Below are 16,844 nucleotides of genomic sequence, written 5' to 3'. Positions count from 1 at the left end.
ATCTTAGAACCATTACACAAACACCTCCTGTACACGGTCATGTGCTGCTGACACATTACACTGTACCTGAAGACACTTTTATGTTTAAGAGTGAACAACTTAAATAATAGTAATGTTAATATTAAATGTTCATCTTAGAAATGATACTTAATGACAGAGACGGGCAATTGTTTCATCCGAAGGCCACAGAATAATGACCAACTGACAAAACAACGAGGGTTTTTGTACATTATTGTTGTCATTTTGTGTATTTTCAGACACATTTTCTGTATTTTCAGATTAATTTTCTGTATTTTTAGTTTAATTTTGTGCATGTTCAGAGTCCTTTAGTACATTTACAGAGGCATGTTTTGCATTTTCAGTCATTTTTTGTATTTTCAGACTCCTCTTGTGCATTTTCAGTCATTTCGAAAGTCCTTTTGTGCATTTTGAGAATCCTTTAGTGTATTTTCAGTAATTTTTTGTATTTTCAGATTCTTCTTGTGTATTTTCAGAGTCATTTTGTGCATTTTCAGAGTCGCTTTGTGTATTTTCAGTCATTTTATGGATTTTCAGAGGCGCTTTGTGTATTTTCAGTCATTTTGTGTATTTTCAGAGTCATTTTATGCATTTTCAGAGTCATTTTATGCATTTTCAGAGTCATATTGTGTATTTTCAGCCAGAAAAACTGTCAAAGTGACTTCCCAACACATTTCTGATGTTTACACTGAAAGCTGTGGCAAAACAATGGTGGATGTTTATTTTCGGTTTACACAAAAACATCCAAATGTATTGATCTCTGAGGCCTACACTATATCCTTATCTAATAAAAAATGATTTTCTTCAGCAGCTTTAAGTTACTGGCAAAGAACAACTCCCATCTGCAGACTGTAGAGCTTGGAAAATTAAACCTAAAATGAAAAATGTGTCAATTTTCTGTTCAAACTATAAGCAAAGCCGTGGGAAATGTTTTCAGCTCACACCACATTAAATTAGACGGGACACATTTACACTAACGTAATGAATGATAACACGTTAAAGCTGCAGTCCTGATGCGTGTACTGTGCACCATCTGCTGCTACAAAGTGCTTTCACATACAAACTACTCAGAGTACGAGAAGCTCCCAGTGCTGTTATTACACTGACCTCCCAGTTAAATTACAGCTTTTTACCGAGGAGACGCAGACGCTAAACGTTCTGCAAACAAGGGCCAGAGCACATGACACACAATGTGTGTGTGTGTGTGTGTCAGCACATTCTCCTCTTTCCTCCCCAACATGACTGCTGGAAACCTGCCCTTTCAAACTGGGAACGTGCCTGTTCACAGCACTTACTTTACGATCCTGATCTGAAAATAGTTTACCTTCAGTCATCAGACACACGCAGTTACACAAAGCTGGGGTCAGATTGTAATAGGACGTGGGCAACTGGCAGACTCATTTTGTGTCGCCCCCCAAACAAAATGCACAAAATGACTCATTAAACACACAAAACTGCAAAAATACACTAAATTAATTGCAAAATCTCAAAAAACTTGCACAGAAAGACACAAATTGACTGGCTATTTGGAGACTATATCAATAACATTATGTCTGGCTCACTATACTTGTATACTCTTAAATATTTTGTATATTTGTATTTTATTTTCATGTGTATTTGCACTTGTATATATTTCAACCTTATTTCACATTTAATCCTTGTTCTGTTAAATTATTATTTTTTACTTTTTCTTTCGTCATGTAATAAATCTGGGCAAAATGTTGAGATTTCTTTTTTAAATATTACGACTTTAATCTCAAAATACTTTACTTTAATCTGATGAAATGACAACTATTCTCCAAATATTAAAATTTTAAACTCGAAATAATATAATTTTAATCTGATAAATTACGATTTCATTCTCAAAATATTATGACTTTAATCTGATAAAATTACAACTCTAATCTCAAGATATTATGACTTTAATCTCAAAATACTACGACATTAATATGATGAAATTACAACTATTATCATAATATTACAATTTTAATCTCGAAATAATACTTCTCCAAATATCAGAATCAGAATATTATAACTAATCTCAAAATATTGCGACTTAAATCTGATAAAACCAAGACTCTAATCTCAAAATATTACGACTTTATTCTCAAAATATTACGACTTTATTCTCAAAATATTACGACTTTATTCTCAAAATATTACGACTTTAATCTCATTCTGCACAGATTTCTTTTCATTTTAATGTGGTCCTATTACGCCATCATAAATTAGAGCTCTCTTTAGCGTGAATTATTATTTTTTGTACGAATCAACTGAAGTTAAATTAATTCCAAAATAAATACAGTCATTCCGACCCCTTTGGGTACATAATACACACACACACACACACACACCACATCCTGTAGGTTAATAAGCAGAGCTGATCACCCTAATGCCTACCTTGGACGGCCCATTGGAGTACATCTGAATCATGTTTTCTGCTCCCTGTTTGACTTTGAGCTCAATGTCGTTCTGCCGCTTCAAGGCAGCCAGTCGACTACTGCTGGTGGACATCCTCGCCTCGCTGTTGGGAGTGTCAGGGGTCAAAGGGCATTCTGGAATGGCACAAGAGAAAAGAACAGCTTACGTTACGTTTGTGCGGCTGCACATGTAGCTCGACGGTCCTGCAGCACTTTAATTATTGCCTATGAAAAAGTCTGACTGAATACTCATGAAAAGATCAGTAGAAGTTTGTGTCAGCTGGTGACTCAACCACAGCAAACCAGGGAACACCCAGCAGCAGCTGTCCTAAACTTCAATAAAAAACAACCCTTGCCATTGGACGGTGTCGTTTGGAAGGCCTTTGACTTCAGCGCAGAGTTAAAGATTGACACGTGTAGAAATGCAGAGCAAACATAGAAAACACTTTGCTTTAGCTCGCTTTGGTAGGGACTCAGATTTCACATTTCAAAAAAGTTTCCTCATGTCCATTTCAGAATTGACCCATTTTCATTAAAACGCTTTTACTGGCTAAAAAAATTTCCAGAATCGTAGCAAACATGTTAGATAAGGTTGATTGTAGGGTGTAAGGATACAGTCAAACAACGATTTGACTCAAATCCTGATTGTTTTTTTTAACTCAATTCAAAATGAATGCATAGAGATCATCAGATTAGTCAAAAATACAGATTCTTATTCTTTTAGTAAAATTCACAAAAAGTTTTGTGACTAAAATATTTTCTTCTTATAAACAGTTTGAAGTGTTTGGACTCAAACCAAAATAAAAATGCACATTTCTTCATTTATCACCATGCAAAGTTAAACAAAAACAAAATATTTGTTTAATATGAATAATATATATATATATATCTTGTATATATGTATTACATCACATATGTATATATAAATGTTTGATAAAATAAAGTTAGACATTAGCAAACAGCATATATTGCATAAATTACTTGCATTAAAATTTTTGTTTTGTTTTTCGTCTGTTTTCTAAAAACATAAAATGGAAACATAAAGGTTTTCAAAACATAAATACAGTGAAAAAATAGATGCAAGTTTGTTCTTTATTTATTTTAACTTTTAAAGTGCAGCCTAGGGATGCGAACCTTTCACATTTCAACCGATACTCAGTACCTGTGAATCAGTATCAGTGCTCAACGGTACCAATTTTCGGTTCTTTCAATGAAATGCCGACAACTGGCGAATCACCCCTGAGTTTGGCACAAAAACCTACATAATCATGTGATTACGTGGCGTAATTTGCTACACATTCTGCTACTCATTTTCCAGAGGAAAACAGAGTGTAAATGCATGATATTGTCCCAAAAAATGCATGTGAAGTATTTCCGCTTTATATTGAGGTCAGATTTTAAATAAATTGTACAAAATATACAGTGCAAATTTTTATCATGATTTAGTGAAATTTGACATATTTTTTCATTTGCTGCACATTCAGTCACTGATTTTCCAGGGGGGAAATAGCGTATAAATGTGTGATATTGTCCCAAAACATGCATGCGTGGTATTTATGCTTCATATTGAGGCCGGATTTGAAATAAAAGAAAGAGGGAAAAAAAACATTTAAGATTGCTTTTTCCATTTCAGAACGCAAGTTTGGCTTTTTCCGTCATCCCAGAAAACCGGAGTTCCTACTTTTCCGTTTTGCCGATTCCCTGTCGTGTGCACGTGTAACAAGAAATAAAAAATATCAACATGGAGTATTTTCTCCCCCAACAGCTCGTTGTGTTTAATCATGTCTGAACTTGAGTGATCACAACAGAATGCAACTATGCCATCACTCACTCACACACACACTCACACGCGCACACACACACAAACACAACAAAACAAAAAAACCTGCCAAACTTCTCGTAACTGGAAGTTCAGTTTAGGAATTATTACTGGAAGACGAAGCTGTTCTCAAAAAAAAAAAAAAAAAAGTCAACATCTTACAGAAATCATGTAGATTTAAAGTTATTCAATCAATTTTACAAACTGAATGTTGTAACATATTAATGAATTAAAAAAAAAAGGAATACTCGGAAGAAAGTGAGCTCATTTCTCGTGAAGTGAAAAAGAAACATATTGCGTGAATCATCCGTTTTACGGGCTCTGCCAAAATTGATTAAAAACAACAATGTCCTTGGTTGCCCACGGCGACGGTCTGATAGCGTTAACAACAACCAGCAGGTGAGTTTTGTGATTCATTTCATCAAAAACATTGGTCTTATGGCTTCCTTTGATCGTCGGTGGGATACGGGTATAAAGGAAGCATGTGACTCTTTGAATTGAATCACCTAATGACCCTTTATGCTCAGAGCAGTTACTGCTGATGTGTGTGTGTGTTCACTGCCAGGTTTATAAGCAGAGAGACACACACTGAGTCGAGTCGGGCAGGGCAGGAAAAACAGAGCGGGCACAGATGTTCAAGCAAGGTGAAGATTTACAGGAGAAACAGATTCTGGTCTCACAACAGATCCCAGCGCACAAAGCAGCACAGTGTGTGACTGAAGCCTAACAAAAGCACACTGCGGGAACACACACACAGAGTCAGATAAGTGTGTGGATCTCAAACAAGGCAACGTTTTGGGGCTTTCCTCTCCCGTGTGTTACTGTGTAGTCACATGGAGCCAAGAATCCAGAGACCTCCGCCCCGTTTGTTCTCTACCTACTCTACAAGAGACAGCTACTGAATACAGCAGCGATGATGTCACTGTTGGAACGCTGAGCGGGGTAAACCCTCCCTTGGATTAACCCCATCTGGAACTTTTTTCCTCTCACTAAACAATTACATCAGAACGCAGAGAGCTGGAGCTAAAAATGGTGCTAGAAGTCATCATTGGGACTGAACTACTGATGATCTTCTTAATCTTAATCAAAAAGCATTGCACACTATTTATTTAAGTGGTTTCCAATCTTTTTCATCCCATGTACCCCGTCAAACCACGTGTACCCCCTCTTTATATAAGTACCCTCTCTATAATTTCATATGCTTTTTCATTTGTGGAACAGCTGACTCTCCTAAACCCCTAACTGTGTCTCCAACATTGGTTCCCTAAGGCTTAATCTACACATTCTAAACAATGAGTGGAATTTAATGTGAATTTATTTTTATTTTTTTATTTATAAATAACATTTATAACTTTCATTTTCATTAAAACAAAGAGCCATCAGACAGATACATAACGCAGGATACAGAGAACACACACATGGATTATTCTTAAAAACACCAGATTTAAAACTCCCAGATCTCCAAATGTCCAAATGCTTTATAAAGCAAGTAAAGGTTCACTTCCAAAAGGGTTTCAAAAAACATTTTTAGAGAGAAGGGGAATAAAATTGAAGAGGAAAACCACATTTCAGGAGCCAGTACGCTAGAACGACAATACGATAATAACAATATCAAGGGTTAAATTATGACGTTGCCTAAAGAATGAAATAAAACAAAGCACCAACATAAACCAGTTTAAAACACTTTTTAAGACATCATTAGTATGTATAAGAAATACAATTTTACCTATAATATGTATATAATGGTATAAAATATATTAATACCAAATAAAAATAATAAAAGGTTTTTGTTAATTTATATATTGCCACTCCAAATTTAATTGAAGAAAAATTGTGTCGTAGATATTAAATAGTATAATATTATTATATACATGTCATTCACATTCATGTGTATGTAAGTATGTGTGTGTATATGTGTACGTATGTATATATGTTTGATGTGCATGTATCAACTGTATATCTAAAACTTGTGCAGAATATATATTGAATGTATATTGTGAAAATAGTTGTTCTTTTTCAAATTAAAACACAACACACAACAACACCATCTTCAACAACTGTATTCTATATAGGGGGAATTGAGAGAGTGAGAGTGAGAGAGAGAGAGAGAGAGAGAGAGAAATATTAACAAACAAAAGCTTTAAAAATATAGAGTTTTATACCGTTTCTTTTGAGTTCAAAATGATAATCATAATAATGATCTTTATTAGAACATGAACTGAAAATACAAGGGTCAGTGTTAAATAAATAAATTAAATAAATATATTCAGGAAGCACTAAATACTGCCCATGTATCCTTTAAAATGTGTTATCACTCATTCATTCCATCATTATGTTCTATAGTTGTTTTTTATCATAGTATTCTGAGCAAAATGTTGTTGTCGGACAAAAGGAGGGACTTGAATTCAGAAATAAGAGAAACTTAATCACAGCAGTTCACTTTATTAACCCTATCTAGCATGTTTGGTATGATTTTGGGAAGTAATGTCATCTAACAGGGAAATATAATGAAATTGAAGATAAACAGAAAAGTAGAAAGTGACTCTGAAACGGAATTTGAGAAATTTTGAAAGGGAAAATGGAAGGCCCTGGGCAAGGCGTTTTATAAATACGACCACGAATGATTTGGCTCGTTTCAGTCTGAGCTGAGTGGTGGAGAAAAACCAGAGGCGCGTTCAACTTTGTTCCAGAACAATAACAAAGTTCTGGCAGCGTGCAGAAACAGAGCAGGGTCTTCATATTAATCCAGGAAACGAGTGCTTTCTGTGGCGTGTTGGACATATTTCAGAAGGCTTGTCTCATGTCTGAGGTGTTGAGCGGCTCTCATTCCCTTTGCATCACTTTGCCACATTCCAGCTGCGCTGCGTCACTCAGTAAGAAAGACCTTGTTCACATGTTAGAAGGTCGCCGAGTCAGGGCTAAATTTGTTTCCACTTAAGATAGCCACTTACCATGACAACCTCCCTTTCCCTCCACACACACACGCGCACACACACACACACACACTCTTCCTCATCTACCTCCTAAAGTCAACTAAACAGCAGGAATGTGACAAACGCCATCAATCCTTCTCTTCCTGTGAGCTCCCAGACACTCGCCATCAGCTATGTACGACGTTAAAACACACTGAACGCACACAGCTGTTGTGGTCAAGCTCTTAAAATTCCACCGCTGTTGACAAATGCACAGGAGCGAGCTTTCAGCAGCGGCGGAGAAGGAACAATCGACGGCTCATTGTAGCGTCTGCAGGAATGTGGAAGGCAACAATGTCAGCCTCTGAACTCGTACTGTGAGCTGAGCACGCTCCGTTTGTACCTAATTATGTGGCGCTCCAATTAAATCTATCAATAGATTGTCTATAAATCACTGTAAATACTCTGGAAATAAATAAACATTCAGTTAACAGTAAGCGCCGTATTTTCCATCATATAGGACGCTATTTTTTCATTTAAAGTTGAGGGTGCGGCCAATACGACAGAACATTCAAAAACGAGCTTCGGATACCGTAGGAAAAGGGAACACTCTCACAGCTTTATTAACTGTTGAACATTTGTTTTTATTTTCTAAGCCTGAAATAAGATGTTTGCTGAAATAAGAAGCAAATACCGGTAATAAATGGTAATAAATTGAAGTTTCTGGAAAGGGGAGTGGTGCGCACGTATAGCGTATAAAAAGTACAATAACGTCTAAATGTCAGATATATCAGCTAGTTTTTAAAACTAGGATATAGGGGTGGACGATATGGGAAAAATATCACATCACAATTTTTTCTTTGTAAAATCACGATCACGATTTTATCACAATTTTTTTCATTCAAATAATTTTGACTATTTTTTTTTACGAATAAAACAAACCAATTCCTTAAAACCATGGCCCTAAATGGAAAAGAAGGAATAAAAGATAATTTAAGACAATGTAATTTCACATAATTTTTTAAAATGTCTGTAAGCAATTCATCAAACTGGTTCCAAGTACAATTAACATCAAACAAAAAGGCTGACAAGTTATTTTAGTCAGTCTTTTTACTTTGTTTAACTAAAGTAGTTTAGCATTTGCAACACTTGCTACATAACAAGGCAGCAGATCAATCTAGTGATTTCCATTTGTTTTTGAGGTAACACACATGTTAATAAAATCCTACTTTAAACAGTGTTTGAACCCCCCATTTCACACAGTTTAGACAATCATATCCTTTACGAGATAAAACGTTACTGCTTTGGTTACATTAGGCCTGGGTGATATGGACCAATATTAGGGATGGGCGATATGGACTAAAAAAAAAATTTCCCGATAATTTCTGGTATTTATCACGATAACAATAAACATCACAATAAATAAAAAAACTATAAATGAATAAAACAAGTCCCAACTTAAAGTGTAAACAGGTTCCTTATAAACACATAAATGTGAATACATCAACACTAAACATATTAAAAAAGGCTACAATATCTGATGACTCAAAGAGTTCATGAGCTGATATTTTACGGAATATATTAGTGCATGTGGATCACTATTAGTGTTATTGTAAGTAATTCATTTATTTCCCTACTTAAAATTAAATTATTTTCTAACAAAAAGCACATGAAAAGCACAAATAACTCTATTAGTGTTTTTACTGCTGCTGAATCTTGTTTCATTTATCTGATAATGAATTACATAAAGTTATGATTGATAAATAACTCTGATTTCCTATAATTAAACCAGACCAAGCTGATGATTTAACCATTCAGTACATTTAGGTGTAATAATCTCAATAGTTACATTAGTCTAATGGGACCAGCTTTGTCTATGAACACGTGAAATATAATTAAAAAATAGTGAATAGTGACATTAGTATTTATGCTAATGTCACTCACACACCACTGTCTGTGTGTGTGTGTGTGTGTGAGTGCTGGGGGCGGGAGGGGCGGTGCGTACCGTGAAGGCTCCGCTGTGGAGCTCCCGTGAACAGAGTTCCGCTCCAGAGAAGAATAAGTTGTTGACAACAAACTTGTGGACAATTTTGGCTTCTGAAACAAGGCTTTTATGGACATTCTTGGCTAAATTGAGGAACAAATGGCCCGTGGCCCTCGCTAATTTCCGACATGGCCATTTATCGTTTCTATCGTGGGATGACATATTCTTACCGGTGAGAATGTTTTTGATGATATATCGTGAACAACGACATATCGCACATTCTTAACCAATATTCATATCATAACTCTGCCCTGTTTAAGCGCTTAATAATTCTTCGGTGTCTGTAATGCTGACATGTTGACTAGCAAATGGCGTGATTTGGCAGAGAAAAAACCTTTGGCTGTTCTGTGTATGGACCACAGACATGGAGAACTGACACACACACACAGAGAGAGAGAGCGCGAAAGAGAGAGAGTGTGCGCTGCAACAGCCTGGATAAAGTAAAAATCAGCCAGTTTGTAATAGAAAGAAATAATAAACAACATTAAGTTCCCAAATCAACACGTTAGGTTTGTACTGGAGCGATTATGTTGGGATTCTGTCTCTCCTGAGGTGGTATATCAGTCTGGATCCAGTAAAAAGTCACCATCAAAAGCTGTAAATGGACGTGGAGCAGTGAAGAAGTGACTAATCAGTTGAAACTTTATCAGTATACACGGAAATACACAAAAATCTCGGTTTAATCGAACAAGAGTACAGCAACCCGCCTACCTGCCCGTTCTGATTGGCCGTGTCTTTTGAAGAGCACCCTCATTAGCCAATAGAGTGCAGCCTATGCTAATGTAACGCAGCAGCATTTACGTGGATTTTTCTTGAAAAATTGAAAAAAATCCTGAAATGTAATTACTCGTTTACTTAAGGGATGAACTCATTACTAGTGTGTATTTCTCTGACTATATTTGCTTAAATATTTAGTACTTAAGTTGGTTACCAGATTCAGACTGAACCTTTATTAATATAATTTAAAACACTATCACGTGAGCGGAACAGTTGGATGGAGTTTCATGTGTTACCTTGCAGCTCGTCTGGATCTTTGACCACAATGTGGGCGTTGAGTTCTTGTAGCTCCTGATGAAGCTCCTCCACCTTCTTGTTGGATTTTTTCAGCATGTTGTCGACATAAGCCAAGCTCTTCTTGTCTGTGGTGACCTTAAGACGAAGTTTAGATTAGAGTAAAATCAGTAAAAGGATAAATAATTCAATGTACAGCAAAATTTAAAGGTGCGACTTTACCTTGCGCAGGTTCTCTGCTCCCTCTTTGATCTTTAGCTCCTTACGGATCTCGCGTCGGATCTGGTCCTTGATCTCATCCAGCTTTTGTTGGACCATCGTGTCGGAGAGGTCCAGGTTGTTCCCGAGACCGAGTCGCTCCGCCACCAGCTGGCCCCTGGCATCCCCCTAATGGAGAAGAATACGGCTTGCTTAACCAATGAAGAAATCAGTAAAAGGTCTAAGACTAAGACTAAGTATATGGTTTGTAGATCTACATTTTATCGTTCAGAAAAATACAAGTTAACAATGCAATTCTCAGATTTTTATACCGTACTTTTGTTGTCGTCTTGTATGTTACGAGTGTTTTTGGAGTCATTTGTGTTAGGCGTGGGCGATATCTAAATTTTTATACCGTTATACCGTGATATATGGTATTACCGTGACTAATTAAAAAACAAGACGTAAGGCTCAGGGTGCGACTGTGTGTGTGTGTCTGTCTGTGGAGCCGACTGATCGCTTCTTTTCCTTCTTACTCCGGCCGTATATTTACAGCACTTATCATTAACAGAGCTGCTTTTACGGTTGAAATGATCAACTTACGGAGTTACTAAAGGATGAGTTCAATCAGAATGTAGGCTTATTCAAGGAGTTACAGCTGCAATTCCTAGAATCTTCTCTCCGCTCCGTTTTTAAACCCAAACCGAAACTGAACCTCCCTTACCGGTATATTTTCTGAACACTCTTAGCGACTTTTTTCTCAATAGACTAGTGACAAATGTATAAACTTTATCTAGTGTTATTGAAGATTTTTCTGATGTTTTAGAGACTCTGACATGAATGTACGCATCACTGTAGATACTGTCCCAAACACCTGCTGCTGCCGTCAGCTCCTCCCCGCCACAAGCACACACACAGGGGGCTGTGATCACTGCTGACTGACGCTCTGAGCGAACCATCACTCCACTTCCAGACTATAGAATTATTTCACTTTGAATAAGCTTCTCTTGGTTTACACGTGTCTGTTCTTACTCTCTGACACCTGTGTGTGTGTGTGTGTGTGTTGCTATTTTTATGACCCCGCGGTATACGGTATTATGGGATTACCGCCCACGCCTAATTTGTGTGTATTTTTGCTGCCATGTAATATACTTTCATCTTGTGAGTTTTTAGAGTAAATTTGGGTATTTTCTGTTGTTCTTTGTGCATTTTGTGTGCTTTTGTAGGTTTTTTGGATTTACGCTGCTATATTGTGTATTTTTTTTGTTATTTCTGTGTATACAATATACTTGCGGTAATCTTGTGTGTTTTTAGAGTAGATTTAGGCATCTTCCATGATTATTTTGTGCATTTCGTCTTTTATTTTGTAAGTTATTTGGAGTATTTTTGTGTATTTTCACTGTTTTGTGTTATTTTGTGTTTTTTGGAGTCTTTTATCTGTATTTTTGGTGTCTTTTGTGTATTTTTTGCTACCGTATTGTGTATTTTTTGTTATTTCTGTGTATTCATTATACTTGTGGTCATCTTTTGTGTTTTTAGAGTATATTTGCGTATTCTCTGTATTTATTTTGTGAATTTTGTTTGTGACTTAGATCATTTTGTGTATTTTTACTGTTGTTTTGTGTGTTTTTGTCATCACTTTGGTGCTTTAGACTCTTTAAGTTTACATTTTAACCATTTATGTATATTTTTTGTCTCACATTTCTTGTTTCACCTTTGTTAATACTTCTTCACTTTGAGAGTCTTGTAACCAAAGTAATTTCCCCTTAAGATTAATAAAGTAATTCTGATTCCAATGATTCTGATTGGGTAAAATATGTGTGGTACAAAAGCACATTAACTAATTTTACAAAAAAAGTGCAAAAGTCAAATTACTTTATATCACTTTAGTTTATAAAATATCCAGAATGCCCAAGAGTTTGTTTCTTTAATTGTTATGTTTCACAAGAGTTAGTGAAATGTGAATGAACACAGCAGCGACTGTCAGCAGATAGTTGGTTTGTAAATTGAGAAAATTCAAAGAAAATCTACTAAAGTATTATAAGTGTGACCCAAAAGGAATTCAGCATAATCCATTTAAAAAACACACTTGTGTTATTGTGAAGAAAACAGCATTTCGGTACAGTACTGTGATCAAAATCCAAATAAAACTATTAGTTATTATCTTCTTGGACATTTCTTTTATTGCTTTTTAAGATAATTTTAATTGAATTAAGAGAAGAAACTGGAGATCAATTTCATGAAATTACAATTACAGGAAAAACTAACAGAATATAAGGTTTTTAAGCTCATGCACTTTCTCAATGAGTGCTGCGTCGTGAACTTAAGCTCCTTGTTGTGTCACTATTACTGTCACATGACATTGATCTGCCTCCTTAAACCAGCACCTTAACCGAGGACGGATTAAGAAGTACTTCCTGAATGGTTCAGCCTGAAAGGTCATCGTGAATAGATCAGTGACGTACATCCAGTTAATAGTGGTGTGCCTGCATTTGGAGACCATAAAAAGTCTGTATAATGCTTTTCCTTTTTTACTCAATCTGTTCATCCAGAGCAAAATTTATGAAACCAAAATTAAACATGGAATACACAACAAAAGACGTCTATGTTTCCTCGATCAATCATGTGTGGGGACAGCTGTTTATGTTTGGACAAAGCACAAAGTGAGCGCACGCCTTTACATGCGTCACCTCACATCATAGACAACAGAAACTAGAGTAGTGTCATGCTTCTCTGGATTACAATAACTAACTAATTAATATAAACACGAGTAAATGAGGTGTGGAAGTGCAACCATACCAGTGTGTCATTATATAGTCCTAAAAATACATTAACAACAATAAAAGTGGGTTTTAGAAGATTTATCTGACCAAGTATAAAAACTAGTTTACTAGATTTGTTTGTAGAAATATGTGATTTTGTTAAGATCGCTAGGCTAAGATTAATGTCTTCTACTTTGGCTGCATGTTGCTGAACAAGAGCAGTCAGAAGCTGTGTTTTCATTTCACTTTTTCACTAAATAAAAGCGATATTTCAAAATTATTTCAGAAAATTATGTTATGGTTTTTGTGGCCATACCAGATCTCGGAAGCTAAGCAGGCCTGGTTAGTAGTTGGATGGGAGACCACTGAGAATTCCAGGTGCCACAGTGGTATCGGTCATTGTCACCCACACTGTCAGGTATGAATGTAGTGTGTGAGTTGGTGGTGCACTGTGGCAGCCTAGCTTCTGTCAGTCTGCCCCAAGGCAGCTGTGGCTACAATAGTAGCTTACAAACACTAAGTGTGTAGTGAAAGAATAATTCTGTAAAGCAACTTTGAGTGTCCAAAAAAGCACTATATAAAATTGATGTATTAATATTATTATTATTAATTTACTTCAAAAGGAAGACAAAAAGAACTGGAGCTGGAATTGTTACGCGGAAGTCAAGGACACATCAAAGCGATTAGCAGACACCTCTGAAGAAGACTGGCAGTTGACAGTTGAAACATGTCAGGAGATCAAAGTAAATTTCCTGAAAAAAAGTGGTCTGAATAAATTAAACATATGATATTTCTAAAGTTTCAACAAAGTATAATTGTATTTCGAACACGTTTCCATTGAAGGTTATTTTGGGGGAGGAGCCTCGTAACTCCTGTGAAGACTTCGCTGCAGGAAGATGGATGCTCCAAACCTCCTCCTAACACTCTGCATTTGTTGTTTTCTGTCTAATGTGGCAGTGGTTTGCTCGGAAAGAAAAGGTCTTGTGAGCCTGTACGTCACGCCCTGTGACGTGTAATTGCAGAATAAGTGTTTCCATTGCGCTTTTGCGATACGTTTCAATATCGAAACGTCTGGAATAAGCCTCTTCATGAAAGCGTATAAACTTTTTAGCAATATTTGAGAGTTTTTTTCAAAATTTCAATTGTTTCCATTACCAGTGCTTATTGCACTATTTAGATTTTGCGTATTATAATGGAAACGCAGTTAAAGAGCGCAAACCTCCAGCAAGAGTCAAATCTCTTGTCCAGATATTGTCAGCTATCTGGATCAGTGATCATTCACATTTTAAAGGCTTTGAAGAAATTTCAATTCCCATTTATGATGCTATGAAGCTGACACCATCTGAAAGTTCTGTCCAACTGCATTTTTGTGAAAACAGGTTTAAATGCAAAAAAAGATACCAAATATGTAGTAAATTAGTATGTATGTGCTCAGTTTGATTTTTTCTTTCTTTTTGTTTTAAATGTTACCTAATAAATTACTTCTGAAAGTCTGTGTTCTGTCCTCAAAATAGACTTTAAAGTTCTGCTGCTGGTGTGTAAATGTGTGAATGGGTTTGGTCCAGAATACATCAGTGAGATGTTAGTCAGGTATTAAACCAGCAGGTCTCTCAAATCTATGGACACAGGTCAGATAGTGGAGCCCAGAGCTCACAGTAAACATGGTTGATGCTGCTTTTAGTTGTTATGCTGCAAAGAAGTGGAAGAAACTGCCAGCAGAGCTGAAGTCAGCATCACATGTGAACATTTTTAAATCAAATTTAAAGACACATTTTCTCTACTGCATATTTTGAAAGGGAGATTTTTGGTCATGTTGATTAAATGTGTTTGTTGATGATTTTTAAATGATTTTACTGATGATTTTAAATGATTTTACTGATGATTTTAAATGATTTTACTGATGATTTTAAATGATTTTTTAAGTTGTTGAATGTTTTCTGTTGCACTTTTTGATCATGAAAAGCACACTGAGTTGCCTTGTGTATAAAACGCACAGTACAAATAAATTTGCCTCGCCATTCAAAGTGTCAAAATATAATATGGTGTGACTGTCCGGCCATGACTGCTGTTTTGAAAAAAGTCTTTAAAATTACTGAAAATGTATTTTCTGCCCTATTTTAGTTATATTATAGTCCTGAATTAAAATGTATTTATTTCCATCATAACATTCATGCTAACCTTGCTTGATGATGCACATTTTATGAAATATCATGTGGTGAAAATCTTTATACATCATTGACCCTAATAATAACAATAAAAATGTATGGACACCACCATTAAAATAAATTAAATAAAAAAAATCGCAATGAAATGCGTAATCCAGCTCCGTTCCTAATGAAACTCAGAATAATTGAGTAAAATTTCATAAAGATCAGTGAATTACTAACCAAGATATTAATTTTTGGAAATTTCACCAATGGTGAGAAAAAGGGATTTATCGATTTTTGAAATGGATCAACAATCAATGTATTGATCCAGATCCCCACCAAAACTAAATGGAATCTTTCATGACATGTAAAGTCTTTCTTTTCCCCCAATTATTATTATTATTATTATTATTATTATTATTAAAAAACATTTATTTTACAAGACATTAATTACATAATCATATATTACAATACAAATGTAAACAACTTCAAATGTCATTCTGATGGGAGTTGAAAATACATATTGTTCATTTTGCACTAGCCTTTTATAATATATATACATAAAATAGTATACTTATATATATATACTTTGGTTAAGCAGTTTTGATGAAATTTTGCAAATGAAAATGAAAGAAGTCTATGGCTAATAGACACAATAGACACTTACAGTTGAACTTCTATTAAATGAACTGTAAACAAGTTAAAAACGTACGTAACAGACGTTGCTTCAACTATGTCCAAAATAATCTGCTAAAAAACGTAATTTCCATGTAAGCGATACATAATGAACATCAACAAACATGTAACTGAAGAGTCTACCAAGACAACAATCTTAACCTAAAAAAAAATGTAATCCATCCGTCTTACCGGTACCTCATCAATATCGGTCAAGTCCATCTCCAAATCCGTAGAACAAACCAGTCCTCGCATGTTCTGTCAACCAGCTAAACTCTAATTACGTGTCCTTCACCAAAGGAAGTGTCATTGTCTGCTGGGAGTCAGTCTGTAAGGAAGTTACAGACCAACACACCAGCAGCAGCAGCCCAGTCCAGGCTCTGTGCACAGCTCGTTCTCACTTTCCCACTTTCTCACTGAGTGACTGTTGTCGTTCTCACACAGACCGTTGTTGACATCAACACAACAGATAGTGTCTGAGCAGCCACGGCCAAATCCCCTCTTAGCTTCTGGCTCTGTGAGGTCACAGTGGCCCAGAATGGGACCTAATCTCAGTCCCAGGAGAGTAACGTCTAAAATTAGCCCGAGCTAAAAAACATCACACTGGCCCTCCACTGTGGGCTCTACCAGACCCCCCCTCCACACCCCTACGGAAAGCCACTCGTCGTGTGGGGGGGATGAGCTCTGAAGAAACACCCCGACTATTGGAGGGTTTGAAACCACACCAGATTAGAATGTCATTCAAGAGAACACACAAGTCCCAGTGAGGTTTGATGAGACGTTTTATACTAGTATACACATGAAGTGGCTGTTGGCGCCTATTTTGAAATAAAGTACT

The 16,844-nt window shown here is 36.0% G+C and overlaps 1 protein-coding gene across 1 annotated transcript in view; it reads right to left on the bottom strand.

Annotated features, from left to right (window-relative positions):
• Positions 1 to 16,522, bottom strand: part of pkn2a (protein kinase N2a) — a 33,152-nt gene extending 16,630 nt beyond the window's left edge. The window contains 4 exon segments of the mRNA XM_028473738.1: positions 2,419 to 2,573; positions 10,227 to 10,362; positions 10,447 to 10,611; positions 16,199 to 16,522. Of these exon segments, the coding sequence (XP_028329539.1) occupies positions 2,419 to 2,573; positions 10,227 to 10,362; positions 10,447 to 10,611; positions 16,199 to 16,261 (519 nt within the window). The 5' untranslated portion in view covers positions 16,262 to 16,522.
• Between the last annotated feature and the right edge of the window lie 322 nt (positions 16,523 to 16,844).

The sequence above is a fragment of the Gouania willdenowi genome, chromosome 17 (genome assembly GCF_900634775.1).
Source record: "Gouania willdenowi chromosome 17, fGouWil2.1, whole genome shotgun sequence".
Taxonomy (NCBI): domain Eukaryota; kingdom Metazoa; phylum Chordata; class Actinopteri; order Blenniiformes; family Gobiesocidae; genus Gouania; species Gouania willdenowi.
Note: the sequence above shows the minus strand (reverse complement) of the source record. Positions and strands in the feature narration are given on the sequence as shown.